Here is a 19,877-nt window from a genome sequence, read left to right on the forward strand (position 1 = left end):
TGGAAACAGGATGACAAATGGGCCGAAAAGGAATCAAGATTAAAACAAATATCAATTATGAAAGAACATGAACCTTCCTGTAGGATGTCCAGTGGAAAAATAATCTAGAGGGACAGCAAATGAGATGAAGGGATACATAATACAAAAATGTGTTGAAGTCACAAGTATTACAGTAATCCCGTTCAGGAAGTCAATGTGAAGAGTAGAAGCAGCCCCCGAGTAAATATGCAGTTCAGGAGGCCAAGTATGGGAACGAAAATGTATAAAAAAGGATTTGGAATCAAGTACAGTACCGAGATGAACAGGAAGAATCTGAGGAGAGCCAGATATGGGTGCACTAGTCATAATAGAATTTGAATGAAAATGACACATTAACAAAATGAAAAGATGGGCCCAAACTATTACACAGACATATATGGAAGAAATTGACAGTAAAGAACCCAGTAATCAGACTAAAGAATGATGTGAATGCTTTCATGAAGGGGCGATAAACAGAAGGGATATGTATAGAGGCAAATGATGCTTAATAACTAAGACTTTTATGCTGTATTTTTTCTTTTTAATTAAAAAGTTTTTTAAATTCTTATAAATTTTTAGATTCTAGAGTTCTGAAGTAATAACTCTTGCCACACTATTGCATAAATTAAAATGCACACAATACACACAAATACAAAAGAATTATATTTGAAAAGAAATAAATGGACAATTCAAAATGCAGAGACAAACCTGTGTAGCCAGGATGGCATTGGCAGCGGTGTTCTTCGGGGTTACACAGACCATTGCCTGAACAGCCCTCGGGACACACCGGGACCGAGCAAGCGGGACCACCCCAGCCGGCATCACACGTGCAGAACCCCTCCAAGCACGCACCTCGGCCCGAACATTCGTCCCCAGCCACAGTACTGGGGCATCCATCCACTCTGATGACCAAGATACACTTTTATTGTTCTTCCTTAAGTTACCTGCACCTGAGTCAGTCTGTCTTGTGTACTTGCACATTTGTCTTTCTTTTTATGTACCTACGCATCTGTCTTTTTGTATACCCAAACATCTTTCTCTTTGTGTACCTACAGTTTGCCTTTCTCCTCATGTACCTATCTGTCTTTCTCTGTGTGCCTGTCTTTCTCTGTGTACCTATCTGTCTTTCTCCTCATGTACCTGTCTTTCTCTGTGTACCTATCTGTCTTTCTCTGTGTACCTATCTGTCTTTCTCTGTGTACCTGTCTGTCTTTCTCTGTGTACCTGTCTGTCTGTCTCTGTGTACCCGTCTGTCTGTCTCTGTGTACCCGTCTGTCTGTCTCTGTGTACCCGTCTGTCTGTCTCTGTGTACCCGTCTGTCTGTCTCTGTGTACCCGTCTGTCTGTCTCTGTGTACCCGTCTGTCTGTCTCTGTGTACCCGTCTGTCTGTCTCTGTGTACCCGTCTGTCTGTCTCTGTGTACCCGTCTGTCTGTCTCTGTGTACCCGTCTGTCTGTCTCTGTGTACCCGTCTGTCTGTCTCTGTGTACCCGTCTGTCTGTCTCTGTGTACCCGTCTGTCTGTCTCTGTGTACCCGTCTGTCTGTCTCTGTGTACCCGTCTGTCTGTCTCTGTGTACCCGTCTGTCTGTCTCTGTGTACCCGTCTGTCTGTCTCTGTGTACCCGTCTGTCTGTCTCTGTGTACCCGTCTGTCTGTCTCTGTGTACCCGTCTGTCTGTCTCTGTGTACCCGTCTGTCTGTCTCTGTGTACCCGTCTGTCTGTCTCTGTGTACCCGTCTGTCTGTCTCTGTGTACCCGTCTGTCTGTCTCTGTGTACCCGTCTGTCTGTCTCTGTGTACCCGTCTGTCTGTCTCTGTGTACCCGTCTGTCTGTCTCTGTGTACCCGTCTGTCTGTCTCTGTGTACCCGTCTGTCTGTCTCTGTGTACCCGTCTGTCTGTCTCTGTGTACCCGTCTGTCTGTCTCTGTGTACCCGTCTGTCTGTCTCTGTGTACCCGTCTGTCTGTCTCTGTGTACCCGTCTGTCTGTCTCTGTGTACCCGTCTGTCTGTCTCTGTGTACCCGTCTGTCTGTCTCTGTGTACCCGTCTGTCTGTCTCTGTGTACCCGTCTGTCTGTCTCTGTGTACCCGTCTGTCTGTCTGTCTCTGTGTACGTCTGTCTGTCTGTCTCTGTGTACGTCTGTCTGTCTGTCTCTGTGTACCCCTGTCTGTCTGTCTCTGTGTACCCCTGTCTGTCTGTCTCTGTGTACCCCTGTCTGTCTGTCTCTGTGTACGTCTGTCTGTCTGTCTCTGTGTACGTCTGTCTGTCTGTCTCTGTGTACGTCTGTCTGTCTGTCTCTGTGTACGTCTGTCTGTCTGTCTCTGTGTACGTCTGTCTGTCTGTCTCTGTGTACGTCTGTCTGTCTGTCTCTGTGTACGTCTGTCTGTCTGTCTCTGTGTACGTCTGTCTGTCTGTCTCTGTGTACCTGTCTGTCTGTCTCTGTGTACCTGTCTGTCTGTCTCTGTGTACCTGTCTGTCTGTCTCTGTGTACCTGTCTGTCTCTCTCTGTGTACCTGTCTGTCTGTCTCTGTGTACCTGTCTGTCTGTCTCTGTGTACCTGTCTGTCTGTCTCTGTGTACCTGTCTGTCTGTCTCTGTGTACCTGTCTGTCTGTCTCTGTGTACCTGTCTGTCTGTCTCTGTGTACCTGTCTGTCTGTCTCTGTGTACCTGTCTGTCTGTCTCTGTGTACCTGTCTGTCTGTCTCTGTGTACCTGTCTGTCTGTCTCTGTGTACCTGTCTGTCTGTCTCTGTGTACCTGTCTGTCTGTCTCTGTGTACCTGTCTGTCTGTCTCTGTGTACCTGTCTGTCTGTCTCTGTGTACCTGTCTGTCTGTCTCTGTGTACCTGTCTGTCTGTCTCTGTGTACCTGTCTGTCTGTCTCTGTGTACCTGTCTGTCTGTCTCTGTGTACCTGTCTGTCTGTCTCTGTGTACCTGTCTGTCTGTCTCTGTGTACCTGTCTGTCTGTCTCTGTGTACCTGTCTGTCTGTCTCTGTGTACCTGTCTGTCTGTCTCTGTGTACCTGTCTGTCTGTCTCTGTGTACCTGTCTGTCTGTCTCTGTGTACCTGTCTGTCTGTCTCTGTGTACCTGTCTGTCTGTCTCTGTGTACCTGTCTGTCTGTCTCTGTGTACCTGTCTGTCTGTCTCTGTGTACCTGTCTGTCTGTCTCTGTGTACCTACATTCTCTTTTTTTTTTACATATCTGTACTTCACCTCGATTTTTTTATACCTAAGCATTTGTATTTTTCCTCTTACACCTGTCTTCCACCAATACTGTACTTACCCCATCCTCATCATTTACTGCATCTTCCCTTCTACTTGCTCACTTAAGAATGCATGCAGCATCACTTCTAAGTGATGCTGCATGCACTCTTACTTCTCCTAAGAAGCAGTTGACAACTACTTCACTTTCATCATGCGCCCACCCTTTCGCTTCTCCTTTCCCCTTCCCTCCAACAAACTTGTACACAAACTGTGTTCTGCACTGAAGATAGCAACAACAACAAAATCCCTACCTGTGGTTTATCTGTGACCAATTTCACTAGTTTTTCCAGCTCTTGCAGCCCCCGAGGCCAGGCTTCCCTTGTAAATGTCTATCAGCGAGGTTATATGTTTTGTGTCTTGCACGCCCACATAGCCTAGACATAACTCGGCTGATTCAATGCCTCTGCAGGAACCAGCCTTATCCTTTCCCTACAGAACAACAAACTACATCCTGATAAAGCTGTCCGGACCCTAAATTGATTAATAATCACTCTGCAGCAGTAACAATTTCATATGAAAATAATATTCACCTTGCCCCCTTGCAATGTTTTCAGGGCTCAACGTCCCCACTGCCTGGTCCTCGACCAGGCCTCTGTGTCAGATTTCTCCTATCTTGGCTTGACTTCTTAACAAGAAAACTAAAACTAGCCCTATTGTAGCAGTTCCTAATCTCTCTGAAAGTGAGGGTCCACTACTGCCGACTCAAAGAATTCATTACTCATCTCTCAGTTTCTTAAGTTGCGATCATGTTTACTTTAGGTTTAAAATGCAAAATGTCTACAACAAATTTGTTCACCAATTGCTGAAATACTGAGAAATCCTAGACTCATATCTATGATGAATTTCCATGGCCAACCCAGGAAATTGACCATGGACAACCCAGGAAATTGACCATGGACAACCCAGAAAATTGACCATGGCCAACCCAGAAAATTGACCATGGGCCAACCCAGGAAATTGACCATGGGCCAACCCAGGAAATTGACCATGGGCCAACCCAGGAAATTGACCATGGCCAACCCAGGAAATTGACCATGGCCAACCCAGGAAATTGACCATGGCCAACCCAGGAAATTGACCATGGCCAACCAGCTGAGCACCAGAACCCTAGACGGCGACTCCTTAAGCCTGTCTTGCCTGTTTCCTATCCAGAAAAGGTAGTTTTACAAGCCACACTCAACTACCCTGGTTCGGGGGGTAGAAATAGCCTAAGCTACCCTATCCCTTTGAGATGTATTTCTTTCTTGTCTCAAACATACTTGAACTTGAACTACCCTGGATCATCATAGCACAAATCCTCATCACCATGGAAAGGTAGTATTCCACCTGAATCAATCCTCCACTCCAAGATCAAGCCCAAATCTCAACCAGACAAGTTTCTAGATAAAAATCCAAATCTGTCCACCATAGGCTCTTACATTAAACCCAAGTCTCAACCTTTTAGACTGCTAGATCAAAACCAGTCTATTGTGAATAATAAATGCATAACAATTAGCTACAGCAATGCAATTTAAAAATATGTTACATGTACAATTTTATTAATATTAATCAATAAATTCAATATGTCAAGCTTATTTCATAATCAACTACATAATACAACATAAATCTGGTTACTTCTTTTCTTATGCAGTATCAAAATAAAAACATTTTGCCGTATCAAACTAAAGGTATAAAATTAAACCCCCATTAACTTACCTATAAGATATTGAGAATCCTGTAAGGTTGTATGCTGCGTCAGAGTAAAAGTAGAGGAGTGCGTAGCCTGATCTGGCTACCACTTCTGGTATGTGTGGCACACGGTAATCATCTTGGACCACCATGCCACTGTCACCAATTAAAAGATTCAGTATATTGAAAACATGACTAATGTTTCACTAGATTAAAATATAGTCTGATTTAATGAAAAAAATCCTAACTCACTTCAAAACCTACTTTTATTTGTACACACTTATACATACACATATGCAGGAGCTTAAGAGCTGAATGAGTACGAAATAGTGGAAGAGAAACATTTTTTTTTTTTTTTTTTTTTTTTTTTTTTTTTTGGTCAGCTTACACATTGACCAAAACATTACAGACTTGCTACACCTGGCACCTGTAAGATGCCTGGTGTATAAACAGTACCACTACTGTGTACCAGTACATTCCACTGCCGTGTAGTATTCCTTTGAAACGTGCACCCTTTATCATCATTCCTGTTCATGATTCCTATTGTATTTTAAACCAAGATGAAGGAAGTAAACATTAAAGCAAATAACTACGATGCCATAAACAGTGCCAAAAGGAATGATATTTACATACTTCTTGTGATCTAATGTCATCCAGTCTCCCTCCCTCTATATCTTTGTGTAAACCTTTGCACCACAATTGTCTACTAAAGCAGTGCTTTATACATCACCTAAGTCATGGCTGTCACACAAAACCATTCAAATTATTTAACTAAAGGCTTATAAACACTGCATGTAAGAACTTGGTAATCAAATTCAAATAAAAAATATAATTATACAAATACAGTATCAAGAAGGCCAGCAGATATATTTATGCGAGAAGGTTCCATTTACAGGAAAGATCGAGTTGTGCAGCAAATATAACACACTGAGCATCTTGCTTAGTATTCTCCGAGTTGCATGACGCAGTCCAAACATGATACACACTCGGGCATGGAACAAACACTAACCTGAAAACAGCTAGGAGAGGGTCATAAATACTGTCACCATCAAAGACATATAAATGGTCCCACGAACATTCCGTGGCAAAATGGTCAAAATGAAGACGGATGGAGGTATTGGGCCGGCCCGCATCAATCAACCACGTACATTGTGTATCCGTGGAATAGTTCCCTGACCCATCCGTTATCACACTAGAATTGGACCATAATCTGTGGAGAAGAAAGCTGTTAGAAACATCTTGTAAGGATATTATATAACAAAAGACATCTGAAATTTCACAAATATACTGTAATGTGGATGTAACATTTGTATTAAAAATAGTGGCCAGAGTAATGAAACATTTTCGGGTCTGGGCCTCAGTTGCTTTCCAAGTTCATGCTCAGACTATTAAGACAGCAATTAGACATCAGGTACAACATTCAAAAGACACTGCCTACTGGAAACAAAGTCCTTTACAATTACCTCATATTTCCTCAGAGGCACCAAGCAAATGAGGATAGGAGGCCAAGTCAAACTGACATAAAATAAAAAAATAAAAAAAAATACCAAGACTCCAGCAAGAACACAGCCAGGCACCAATAGCAAGGAGTGAGCAGAAGAGAAAGATGCATGCCAAAGCACAGAATGAAAAACATTTGCAAAATTCCCCCAGGAAAACATCAAGGAGGATAAGTAGATAACCCACATTTAGAAAAGAGAAGCAAGGAATTGACACCAACACTAACAGAGCCTGCCAAAAACGCAAATGTAGGAGTAATCCTCTTGGGAAAGTGACGAACAACAAGGCACGTCCCATCTTCAAATCCCAACCAGGTAAAAAGCACAGCCCTGAAGACAGAAACCAACATTTCCTTTTACTAAACAGCCCACACCTGGAAGATTGACGAAGTTTACATGTGACAGGCGCAGATGCCAACAAAAAAACAAAACCATTTTAGGAGAGAAAAAACACTAGCCCAGAGCCAGATTGAGAAGCTGACCAAATACAGTATACTGTACTATGGCCAAAATAAACAAAAGGAAGACAGTCCAAAACATTCATGAACTTGACAAAAAAGCCCCCAAAAAGCAAATGAAGGCAGTAAGCAAGCCGGCCCAGGTAAACTCAAAACCTATGAATAACCAATAAGGAAGTTTAGAAGGAACAGAGGCAGAGAGGAGCCAAAAAGGAGAGAACAAAAAGGAGTGGGGCATGCACCAAGTTACATAGAATTAGCTGTGAGCAAGCCAGGCACACCACTGGAGCTGAGGCATTTCTCTCCATGAATCCAAAGCATTTCGCTAGTTATCCAGAACTTCCCCTGTGATCTGGGATACACTAGACAATGGTAAACCCAGACTCTAAACTTAATGGGGGGAAGACATCATGATCCAATTAGCAAAGAACAAAGAAAAATATATTAATTTAAGTACACAAAACTGATTTCGACACAAAATGAAATATCACCCAAAATAAACCTGAACACCATCTGCAGAAGAGTTCCGGAGGCAACAAGAACAATTGCCAGAAAAATACAGCAGAATAACTTAGAAATGGCAAGTAAAATTATGTTAACAACCTCCTCCTTGCAGTATAGGAACTCTACCATAGCACATAAACCTTTAGGTGAAAAGACTATGCACAGGATATTGCACATATGGCTCCCAAACAATAACACCCTGTCACCTATATGCTAAGAAGGGCACGAGTAGTTACAGGCAACATAAAGACAAGAATAAGGGAAACTGCAGAAGGCCTATCGGGCAATGCGAGGAACCTTCTATTTATACCGATGAAACTCAATCTTGTACAGTACACATCTAACCTTCACTCGAAAAAATCCACCAATTTCACATCTACAACCCTGCTGGATACCTGCTTGATGGGGTTCTGAGAGTTCTTCTACTCCCCAAGCCTGGCCCGAGGCTAAGCTTAACTTGTGAGAGCTTGGTCCAATCTGATGCTGTTTGCAGGCCTACATATCCACCACAGCCTGGTTGGTCCAAGCTGTGGTGGATTCACCCTATTCACAAACCAGGCATTACTCTTGAACAAAAGTTGTTTACAAATCTAAACGTATATAATTTCATATACTGTACTGTACTGTACATTTACGGAATAAGCCATATGAAGAATGAGCAGTGTGTGTGTGTGTATGGGGTGGGTTAACATATATCCCTATATAGAATTCATATAATAACCCTACACATACAATTTATTATTCATATGGCACCTTTTCAAGTACCGTATCTGCCCATGTGTCATTCTATAGCATATATTTTATCATTAACTGTTAACGCTCATCACAGCCAATGGGTTAAGGACCACATATGCATAGAACTACTGAAAACCTAATGTTATAATATATATTCTTAGTTTCAAATTAGATACCTCTTGTGTTTTAATATGTTACAGGAGCATATTCAAAGAGTTCCTGACATATTTTTGGTCTAGTTCTGTAAATTGGCACAAGCACCAGGCCCATAGATTTCTTCTGCACAGATGTCTGGTTAACTGTAATCATCTGAGCACAGGTAACCAAGTCCTACCTATACTGTTTACAAACATTGAAAATACTCTACACTACACACAGAAATCACAATAGCGTGATGCATCAAATGAACAAATCCACAAGGGCCGTGATGAGAGTTCGAACCTACATCCGAGAGGATCCCAAATACGCCTTATTCGACTGTCACGACATGGTAAAAGAACTGCAAACCTGTCCACTGGCAGTAACCTATTGGTTAGTGAGTACGAACAAGGTGTTCGTACTCTGGTCGACCTCTCAGCTGCAGCGACTGTGTCGTATACGTTGCTCAACACTAATATTAAACCCCTCTTCCTCCCCCCTCCCCCCAAAACATACATATACAACACATATAATATACATAAGTGTACCCAGCATTGCCACCCTCCTGACATACATAGTGACCACTTAACAGGGAACAAACAACCTCAATAGCAAGACAAAACACAAAAGTGCCTGAGAAATAGTGAGTTAAGTGATCAATTTGAGACAAAGTGGTAAAGACTTAAGTGTACTGACCTGACCCTTCCTTCACACCAGTGACATAGCGGACCCTTCCAGCCTGGGTCACATACACACTTGCTGTCCACACACCTGCCATGCTCGCACCCTGAGCTGCACTCCTGTCCCTCTGTCATCACCACCGCGTAACCTAACACCACTACCACTATCACTAACACCCAACCACGCTCCCATTTCCTCAAAAACTTGGATTTGAAGAGGAATTTCTGGAGATCCGCGGCCATCTTGGACCTTCCATTTCCGCAACTGGTGACGTCACAGACAAAACATTGCCTCCAGAGCATGGGAAGATGCGGGTAATAAATAAATAAATAAATGTTTATTTGGGTAAATTACATACATACAAGAGGTTTTACAACAAATTGATAGATTTATTAGTAGAGCTGGTACATACAATGCCTAAAGCCACTGTAAGGCAAAGCGTTTCGGCCAGTTCTCTGTGTTTCTCTGAGTTTGGGTGTTCTCTCCAGTCCCGTTACTCTCACATTATCTCACTTTACCTCACTTTTCCTCACTTTTTCCTCACTTTTTCCTCACTTTACCGCTAACACTAGTGCCCTTCGACGAGGACAGGAAGCCAGCTGCTTGTCTAATGTCTTCCCCCCACGCCCAGTTGCCTTGATCTTTTCCATCTATGTACATGTATATATAACATTAATAATTTTGTAACTAGCGTCAAAAATTGTTATTTGCTTAGCTAAACGAACTAGAGGGTTCAGTCCCTGAACCGATTATGTGCCTCTGTAACCCTTTACACCACCGCCCACGGGATGGGTATGGGGTGCACAATAAAGAAAGAAATTGAACCTTAAAAGTTAACATTAACATGATGTTAATCACCTAATAAGTTAACACCTAATAATAATCTACATAATAAGCCAATTCTTAACATTTGTTTTGCCTGTACAGGCTTTCATTAACTATTTTTCGTGCCCCCCTGATGATTAAATGATTAAATTAAAATGATTAAACTATTCTTTAAATATTAAATTCTTTGTAATCTGAGGTCATAGATCGTTTATTTTCTAATTATAATTAATTATTAATTATAATTTACATATTTTGTTATTATTGTCACTGTCTTAGTGGCTGTAAGAAAAAGTTAGTTTAATATGTTCATCAAGGACTATGTACCGATACAGTGTTTAAGTGTCACAAAGATTATATAAAATAACATCTACGAATCAAAATGAACAAATTAAGAACTATGAAGCTAACTGTATTGTACTGTACTAATGTTACTGTACTTCTGAAGTACAAGATATCTGAAGTACAAGACTTTGAGATATATCTCAAAGATACAAACAATGAACCCTGCAGGTTCATGAACACTTATATAATATATAAATTATATATTTATATATATATATATATATATATATATATATATATATATATATATATATAATATTATAAATTTTCAGCTAATCAATTTATATTTGGCAATTCCCAATCGAGGACACTATAGACATTTTTTACATGGTGGCCCTCTGGTATAGAAAATAATAGAGAAGATAATTCAGAAAAAAACATGAAAACTGATGATCCAAGAGGAGCGATTAATTTCTATACACAAGACTAGTCGCTTGGCACTTTTTTTTATTAACAAGCTTAGGTATACACAGCAATGTGCTGCTACCCCATTCTATATAAAAGATTACACAGTGTAGATCAAAAACTAGCTATAAGTTCTTGTAATATTCCCAACTCTCAGGATGGTTAGTTATACATAGAATCAGGGGAGAAAATACCTACCTCAGTCGATTAAGTTATATATTATAAATTATATATAATTTATAATATATAACCAACTAACAAACTCTGACTAAACAACTAGCTATAAGTTCAAATAATATTCTCGGAGCCCACACATACATTTTTTACTGCTGTTTGTTATTATTAGTCTTCACAATACACTACTTGTTTCTTAATCTCATATGTCGTTTATCTGCTGGGAGCGAAATATGTTTTCAGGTATTTTATCCTAAGTAATAAGATGGTTTGCCATTTCATACAACGTGAGTTTAAATTTATCTCTAAATGGCTCAATTTTACTACAGTCCAAGATATAATGATCGAGTGTGTGTCCCTGTCTTTGTCCACACAAAGCGTAAGTGTGGACAAAGAACACACACTTTACACTTTACTTCATCTAGATCCCTATACGAGCCGAACTGCCAGAGATACTTGTAGCCAAGTCTTATTCGAGCTGTGACAACATCTGTTAGTCTGCTGATTTTATTACTTGCCCCATACACATTTCTTATTTGACACATTTCATTGTGATAAACAATTGACCTGCTAGTTCTAGTTTACACTGCTCTGCTTTCTTCAAGTTCATCCAGGAGTTCTCGTCTAATGACAATTTTAAGAGAATATTTGATAACTCAAGATTCCGTTCAAAACTGTCTTAATTTAATGCAATCTTAGCAAGGGCGTCAACCTTATAATTTTCCTGCAGGCCAATGTGAGAAGGAATCCACAGCATTTTTATATTTACCCCCTTATTAAGTATACTTATATATATCTGTGTCTGGCATCGGAGATAAATACGTTATTACTTGATTGCAAACTATTTATTGTTAGTATTGAGGAAAGGGAGTCGGAAATAATTAAGCTGTCTACTTCAGTGTTGTCAATAATTTCGAGTGCTACCAGTATCGCTACCAATTCAGCTTGCATTGCGGATGCCCAATTACTAATTCTTATATTCCTTTGAACTGTGCTGCCATCGGGCTGATGAGCAATAACAGCGCTTTCTTCCCTCCCTTGAGTGATGTAATGGACATAATTTGGGCTTCATAAGATCGACGTCCGCCGGCGTTAACTTACGGGTTATTCATGCCCGGCCACCTCTTAGTTGGCTTAATCTTTATCAATCAATCAATCACCGTAAGGAGCTGAAGGACAACAAATATGATCGAACGCACAAAACACTAGACTGTGGCCAGTTTTAAGGTAAACTCTTATTACATTTACTATGTAATAGTTAGAATTGTATATAATAATATGTATTAGGGGAAACGCCTAACATGTAATATTTATTAATAAAAACAAAGTCAGAAGCCACACGCCTGTCTCCACATGAGTTAATTATGGGCGCTCTTGTACTTGTGCGCTAGATAGCGTTCACACCTGTTCTCTGCTTCAAGCACACATTCACTGCTGGGTAAACAGAGGCTACAGTTAAGGATTGGCGCCTAGTCAATCCTCCTCAGCCAGGATACGAACCCAGGCCAAAGCGCTTGCGATACTCTGGGCGAGTGCTCTACCACTATGCTCCGGGGACTGCATTAGTCAATTATAATGATAAAAAAAATATTTAGGGGGAATAAATTTCTGGGGCCACTCAGAAATAATCGATACATTATAATAATTAATTTTTGTGTTGCATTAAAAAGTATAAGATTACCCGTGGCGCAGTGGTAAAGCACTCGCCTGGTGCTTCGCTAGCACTTTGTCCTGGGTTCCTATCCTGACTGGGGAGGATTGACTGGGCGCCAATCCTTAACTGTAGCCTGTGTTTACCCAACAGTAAGATGTGTTGGTTGTTAAATTATTTGGCGGCTCGGAAAAAAATTAGAATTAAGGACCTGCCGGAAACGCTATGCGTGGTAGTGGATTTATAAGAATGTAAGAACGCGTGTACAATATATATATAAATACAAAAAAGTAGATAGATCGATAAATAGATAACTTTCAAACATTGCACCAAGTAATGGCGAAAGAAAAAACTATACAGTATATATTACATTTATAATTAATAATGGATGAATGGTAATAAATTAATGTACATTTGTGTATATAACAGACATTTAATGGCAGAATTTAACCATTTTGTGTAACAACTTATATTTTTTATCATATTTTTATACTTATTATCTTACATTTTTAATTAAGTTTGAATATACAAGATGAAACAGAAAGCCATAAGCTAGATCGGTGTACTGAAAGCGCCAGCAGCAAATACCTTCCTGTGATTGGCTGTTGCGGGGGAATGCCAACACTCTTTTATGTTTGAAATGCAAACTAAGAAATACGTTCTTTAACACTTGTTGTGTAAAAGAACAAAAATATATGTTTTGTACCTGGCAGCAATTTCCAACTAATTGAATAATTTCAACCAATAAGAAGGCGAAACATAAATGATAATAAATCATAGTTATTTGTGTCGAGGCAACCCTCACTGATGACGTCACAAGGTAGGTAGCCAGGCCATTTTTATATAACACCTGCTATATCCTGCAATAATTAATTATCATTTTATTAACACTTTTAAAACAAATAACACTTCACTTTGTAGGAAGATTAAAGTTGAAGCAGAATGTCATAAGCAGGGCTGGTGTGCTGAATAAAGATGATTTATTAATTAGATGGCACCTTCAGCTGATCCCTGCCTGTGATTGGCTGTTGTGGTGAATGTCAACAAAGAGTTTCAACCAATGATATGCCAGCACGAGAATTCTTCCTTGAGCACAACAACCCGCCTTATGGGCTGCTGTTTGGCTATTGGTAGTACATGGGCGACGCACTAGATGGCGTTAGCTGTATTTTGTGTGCTGGCGTCTTGATAGTGTAATTTGGTGTCAACAGATGGCATAAGCTGTATCTTATGGTTACTGTTGACCAGCCAGTTGAGTGTTCTTTTGTGCCTAGATGGCGTTAGCTGTATTTTGTGTGCTGGCGTCTTGGTAGTGTAATTTGGTGTCAATAGATAGTATAAGCTGTATCTTATGGCTACTTTTTTTTTTGCAGGCATGTTCCTGCGCGGGCCCTAAGCCTCTGGCTGGCCCACTGGGCGGGTCCTAAGCCTCTGACTGGCCCACTGGGCGGGCCCTAAGCCTCTGGCTGGCCCACTGGGCGGGCCTTAAGCCTCTGGCTGGCCCACTGGGCGGGCCCTAAGTCTCTGGCTGGCCCACTGGGCGGGCCCTAAGCCTCTGGCTGGCCCACTGTGCGGGCCCTAAGCCTCTGGCTGGCCCACTGGGCGGGCCCTAAGCCTCTGGCTGGCCCACTGGGGGGCCCTAAGCCTCTGGCTGGCCCACTGGGCGGACCCTAAGCCTCTGGCTGGCCCACTGGGCGGGCCCTAAGCCTCTGGCTGGCCCACTGGGCGGGCTCTAAGCCTCTGGCTGGCCCACTGTGCGGGCCCTAAGCCTCTGGCTGGCCCACTGGGCGGGCCCTAAGCCTCTGGCTGGCCCACTGGGCGGGCCCTAAGCCTCTGGCTGGCCCACTGGGCGGACCCTAAGCCTCTGGCTGGCCCACTGGGCGGGCCCTAAGCCTCTGGCTGGCCCACTGGGCGGGCTCTAAGCCTCTGGCTGGCCCACTGGGCGGGCCCTAAGCCTCTGGCTGGCCCACTGGGCGGGCCCTAAGCCTCTGGCTGGCCCACTGGGCGGGCCCTAAGCCTCTGGCTGGCCCACTGGGCGGACCCTAAGCCTCTGGCTGGCCCACTGGGCGGGCCCTAAGCCTCTGGCTGGCCCACTGGGCGGGTTCTAAGTCTCTGGCTGGCCCACTGGGCGGACCCTAAGCCTCTGGCTGGCCCACTGGGCGGGCCCTAAGCCTCTGGCTGGCCCACTGGGCGGGCCCTAAGCCTCTGGCTGGCCCACTGGGCGGGCCCTAAGCCTCTGGCTGGCCCACTGGGCGGGCTCTAAGCCTCTGGCTGGCCCACTGTGCGGGCCCTAAGCCTCTGGCTGGCCCACTGGGCGGGCCCTAAGCCTCTGGCTGGCCCACTGGGCGGGCCCTAAGCCTCTGGCTGGCCCACTGGGCGGACCCTAAGCCTCTGGCTGGCCCACTGGGCGGGCCCTAAGCCTCTGGCTGGCCCACTGGGCGGGCTCTAAGTCTCTGGCTGGCCCACTGGGCGGGCCCTAAGCCTCTGGCTGGCCCACTGGGCGGGCTCTAAGTCTCTGGCTGGCCCACTGGGCGGGCCCTAAGTCTCTGGCTGGCCCACTGGGCGGGCCCTAAGCCTCTGGCTGGCCCACTGGCGGGCCCTAAGCCTCTGGCTGGCCCACTAAGTGTTCCTTGCTGTTTTACTTGGGCGGAGTATGAGTATTTATGACTCGTATGGTCGCTTCAGTAAGATTTTGTCCCATGTGTTTAACAACTTCTTCTGCTCTGTTGAATCTAAGTTGAAATCTTTATGGGTTTGTAACTGTGCACTGTGTTAGATAATGTTCCAGTGGTCTGTTGTGGCTGTAACTGTGCACTGTGTTAGATAATGTTCCAGTGGTCTGTTGTGGCTGTAACTGTGCACTGTGTTAGATAATGTTCCAGTGGTCTGTCAGACATTTCTCCACAGTGCTGACATTTCCTCTCATCTTCCGGAACCTGTAAGCCTATTTCCCATGCACATGGGTATCCAAGCCTGATGCGATGTAAGTATACTTCTGTTGTTCTACTGCTCCCTTTCATCAAACTAAGTGGTTCGTAGTTGGTTGAATTCTTGTACCAACCCGCAGATTGTGAGAGTAAAAATGCTGAAATAAATTCAGATTCAGATTCAGATGTTTATTCAGGTAAGGTATATACATACAAGTGATGTTACATTAATGGATTGATATATAGATAGAGCTAGTACATACAATGCCTAAAGCCACTATTACGCAATGCGTTTCGGGCAAGAAAAACATTAATATCTAGAACTTAATACTAATTGAGCATAAAGAATAAAAGATGTTGAGAACAAATACAAATAAAGATAAAAAAAAAGGGGGAACATGACTGAAAAAGCAGCACAAATACAATAGGTTGACAAACAGTGTTGATTAAAAAAAAAAAAAAAAAAAAAAAAAAAAAAATAACAGACATGGGTTGACAATAGAGGAGTGAGGTAGATTACAGGGAATTTATTAGGTAGTGTTTAGTTTTTATCTTAAACTGGTTGAGAGAGGTACAGTCTTTAACATGGTTGGGAAGGTCATTCCACATTCTGGGCCCCTTGATTTGCAGAGCATTTCTAGTTTGATTAAGACGTACTCTAGGAATATCAAAACTGTATTTATTTCTGGTGTGGTGCTCATGGGTTCTGTTACAACCTTCTATGAACCTTTTAAGATCAGGATTGGCATTATAGTTTAGCGTTTTATATATGTATAATACACATGAGAGAATGTGCAGTGACTTAATATCTAACATATTAAGAGATTTGAGTAGGGGTACCGAGTGATGTCTGGGGCCAGAGTTGGATATTGTTCTAATAGCGGCTTTGTGTTGGGTAATTAGAGGACGTAAGTGATTTTGGGTAGTAGAACCCCAAGCACAAATACCATATTTGAGATAAGGATAGATAAGGGAGTAATAGAGAGTCACCAGGGCAGGGCGTGGTACATAATATCTGATCTTAGAAAGAATGCCCACAGTTTTTGAAACTTTTTTTGATATATTTAGAATGTGTCCCTGGAAATTCAGCTTGTGGTCAATGAGAATGCCAAGGAATTTGCCATCTAATTTGTTACAAATTTGGGTATTGTTTATTTTGAGATTTATAAGACTAGAGGATTTATTGCCAAACAGAATATAGAAGGTTTTGTCAATGTTAAGGGTGAGTTTGTTGGCAGTTAGCCAAAGATGGACTTTATTTAGCTCAGTATTTACTGTGGCATTTAGAGCAAGAGGGTCAGGACTGGAGTAAATGAAGGTTGTGTCGTCAGCAAATAGAATTGGTTTGAGGTGTTGGGAGGCATTTGGAAGGTCATTAATGTAGATGAGAAAGAGGAGAGGGCCAAGTATGCTGCCCTGAGGAACACCAATGTTGATGGGTAGGGTGGGAGAAATTGTATTATTCACAGAAACATATTGGAGCCTGTCAGTCATATCATATCAGCACCTTATGTAAAGCCCGTCTGCATCCTCTAAAAGCACTGGCTTTTTCTGGTAAAGGTGTTGGGGTACCTATCTTGCGGATGTTATACATAAGCACTGTTCGGTCCCTGATAGACTACGCAGCACCCGTATTGTCTTACACAGGCCAAGGCAGAATTCAACAATTAGAGCTGACACAGAACGAGGCTATGAGGATTATTCTTGGATGTCAAAGAAATGCAATGATTGAAATAATGAGAATGGAATTAAATTTACAGAGTGTGTGTGATAGAGTCCGTGACATTAACACTAGAGTATCTGTTCGTTTCATGCGGAGAAAATTAGGGGATAAGCTGTTTGAGAGCGTTCAGACCTGCTTGAGTGATGTACACACTACCAGGAAACTGAGGGAGACACGCTACACGAGGGGATTAGCTCATGACCTCAGGGAATACGATGTACTTGACTGCTGTAAACCCTCTCGACAGTGTAATAGGTCTGCTCCCTGGAAAGTACAGAAAATAGATGTCGATATTGTACCCCTCAAGGTGAAAAAGATTCATCATGAACCGGGACAATTACGGTGTTTGTATGGAAGCATGATATCTCGGTTACCAAGAGGCAACAGTTTACATGTATATTGCGACGGGTCGGTGGCACTCGTTCTCGCACTTTCTTACAGTCAATATTGACTTATTAAATAAGTGCATATGTGACATACTAATTTATTGTGACTATTTTAGTTTACCTTGAAAAGCTTCATAGAAAACACCGACCTTACCTAACCTTCTTAGTATGTTAAGATAGGCATCTTATTGCTTCGTAATTGATTGTCCGTTGATTAATGTATATAGAAACACTGAGATAAGGACTGTTCCTGAACAAATAGCCTGGATGTGTCACAACGGAAAGGTTGATGATATTCTTGAGAGATATAAGAATTTTGCACCAAGACTGTAATATTTTGTTGAATTATCTGCATGTCTCTTGCAAATTGTGTATACAGTATACCTAGGTCATAAAAGTATTTATGTGTACGTCTGATGCCATACTACTTGTGTAAAGTAGGAAATGTATATGTTTATCTCTCAGAATGTTTGGTAATATGTTTATTGTTTGTGATGTGTGTCTATGTATGTATTAACACGATGTACTGAACGGGGTGAGAATAGCTTGAGCTACTTCATCCCTTTGTGTGTATTTTACCTCAATAAACTTATTTCAATTTCAATTCAATTTCGTAATTACAATTATTACTTAACCTATACCTATATAATAGGTTAACCTTAATAATAGGTTAAGTAATAATTGTAATTACGAAACAATAAGATGCTTATCTTAACATACTAAGAAGGTTAGGTAAGGTCGGTGTTCTATGAAGCTTTTCAAGGTAAACTAAAATATTCACAATAAATTAGTATGTCACATATGCACGTATTTAATAAGTCAATATTGACTATTCGAAAGTGCGAGAACGGGGTACGTGTTCTGTGAGGGCGGGCTCCAGCTCCCACACCCGCCCTGGGGCTGGTGAGGGCGGGCTCCAGCTCCCACACCCGCCCTGGGGCTGGTGAGGGCGGCCTCCAGCTCCCACACCCGCCCTGGGGCTGGTGAGGGCGGCCTCCAGCTCCCACACCCGCCCTGGGGCTGGTGAGGGCGGCCCCCAGCTCCCACACCCGCCCTGGGGCTGGTGAGGGCGGCCTCCAGCTCCCACACCCGCCCTGGGGCTGGTGAGGGCGGCCCCCAGCTCCCACACCCGCCCTGGGGCTGGTGAGGGCGGGCTCCAGCCCGGCCCGAGGCCAGACTTGACTTGTGAGAGTTTGGTCCACCAGGCTGTTGCTTGGAGCGGCCCGCAGGCCCACATACCCACCACAGCCCGGTTGGTCCGGCACTCCTTGAAGGAAACAATCTAGTTTCCTCTTGAAGATGTCCACGGTTGTTCCTATAATATTTCTGATGCTCGCTGGTAGGACGTTGAACAACCGCGGACCTCTGATGTTCATATCTCCTTACCAGTGTAATTATCTCTGTTAACTTACATTGCATTTATTTGTTGATATAAAACCTTGCTTCAATTGTTACAGTTGTTTCTCCTTGTGAAGAGTATTAAACATTGTGCTTGTAAGGGCGGGGAAGTTGAGCTTCCACTGGCCGCCAGCAGGCCTAGGACGGTCCCACCAGCTCTCAGTCTCAGGCCTATAGCTTGTTCCATCTTTGTGTATATTATATATAATGATATATAGTGGGTATAATGAGTCCATTATGTGCCTCTGTAACCCTTTCCACTTCCGCCCACAGGATGGGTATGGGGTGCATAATAAATGAACTAAACTAAATTCAGTATAAGTCTAACGCGTATATACACTAGCTGCCTGTCCCCTACACAATGATTTATTATTAACTATAATATACAGTATACCTTGCTAAAGCGAACACTGTACAGTTTCGTCATAGGAGATTTCTAAACTGTTTAGTTTTGTTCATTTATTATGCACCCCATACCCATCTTGTGGGCGGTAGTGGAAAGGGTTACAGAGGCACATAATGGGCTCAGGGACTGAACCCCACAATTCATTTAGCTAAGCAGAGAGCCGGTCGGCCGAGCGGACAGCACGCTGGACTTGTGATCTTGTGGTCCTGGGTTCGATCCCAGGCGCCGGCGAGAAACAATGGGCAGAGTTTCTTTCACCCTATGCCCCTGTTACCTAGCAGTAAAATAAGTACCTGGGTGTTAATCAGCTGTTACGGGCTGCTTCCTGGGGGTGGAGGCCTGGTCGAGGACCGGGCCGCGGGGACACTAAAGCCCCGAAATCATCTCAAGATAACCGGAAGCAAGTTACAATCTTGATGAGCTAGTTACAAATTTAGACAGAATGGAAGCAAAGCATCTATGGGATGAAATATCTAGAGCATCTAGATCTAACAGTATTTATGTCATGGGTGACTTTAATTTTAGCGGAATAAACTGGTTGAACAAAACAGGGAATAGTGAAGCAGAAGAGTTTCTAGAATTAATTGACGATTGCTTTCTTACGCAACACATTAAGGAACCAACACGGGAAAATAATATTTTAGATTTAGTATTAACTAACAGGGAAACGCAAATTAATG

General features: G+C 42.7%; 1 protein-coding gene across 2 annotated transcripts in view; it reads right to left on the reverse strand.

Moving 5' to 3' along the window:
* Nucleotides 1-9,710, reverse strand: part of dsd (attractin-like protein dsd) — a 54,583-nt gene extending 44,873 nt beyond the window's left edge. Inside the window, exons 1-4 of one of the 2 annotated variants that reach the window (XM_069316614.1) lie at nt 8,973-9,710; nt 5,952-6,152; nt 4,970-5,098; nt 727-920 (exon numbers count right to left, since the gene is read on the reverse strand). In XM_069316614.1, the coding sequence (XP_069172715.1) occupies nt 727-920; nt 4,970-5,098; nt 5,952-6,152; nt 8,973-9,259 (811 nt within the window). In that variant the 5' untranslated portion in view covers nt 9,260-9,710. The remainder of the gene's footprint in view (nt 1-726; nt 921-4,969; nt 5,099-5,951; nt 6,153-8,972) is intronic. The other variant, XM_069316613.1, reaches the window with a different exon arrangement.
* Nucleotides 9,711-19,877: the final 10,167 nt, after the last annotated feature.

This window comes from Procambarus clarkii, chromosome 84, assembly GCF_040958095.1.
Source record: "Procambarus clarkii isolate CNS0578487 chromosome 84, FALCON_Pclarkii_2.0, whole genome shotgun sequence".
In the NCBI taxonomy this organism is placed as follows: Eukaryota; Metazoa; Arthropoda; class Malacostraca; order Decapoda; family Cambaridae; genus Procambarus; species Procambarus clarkii.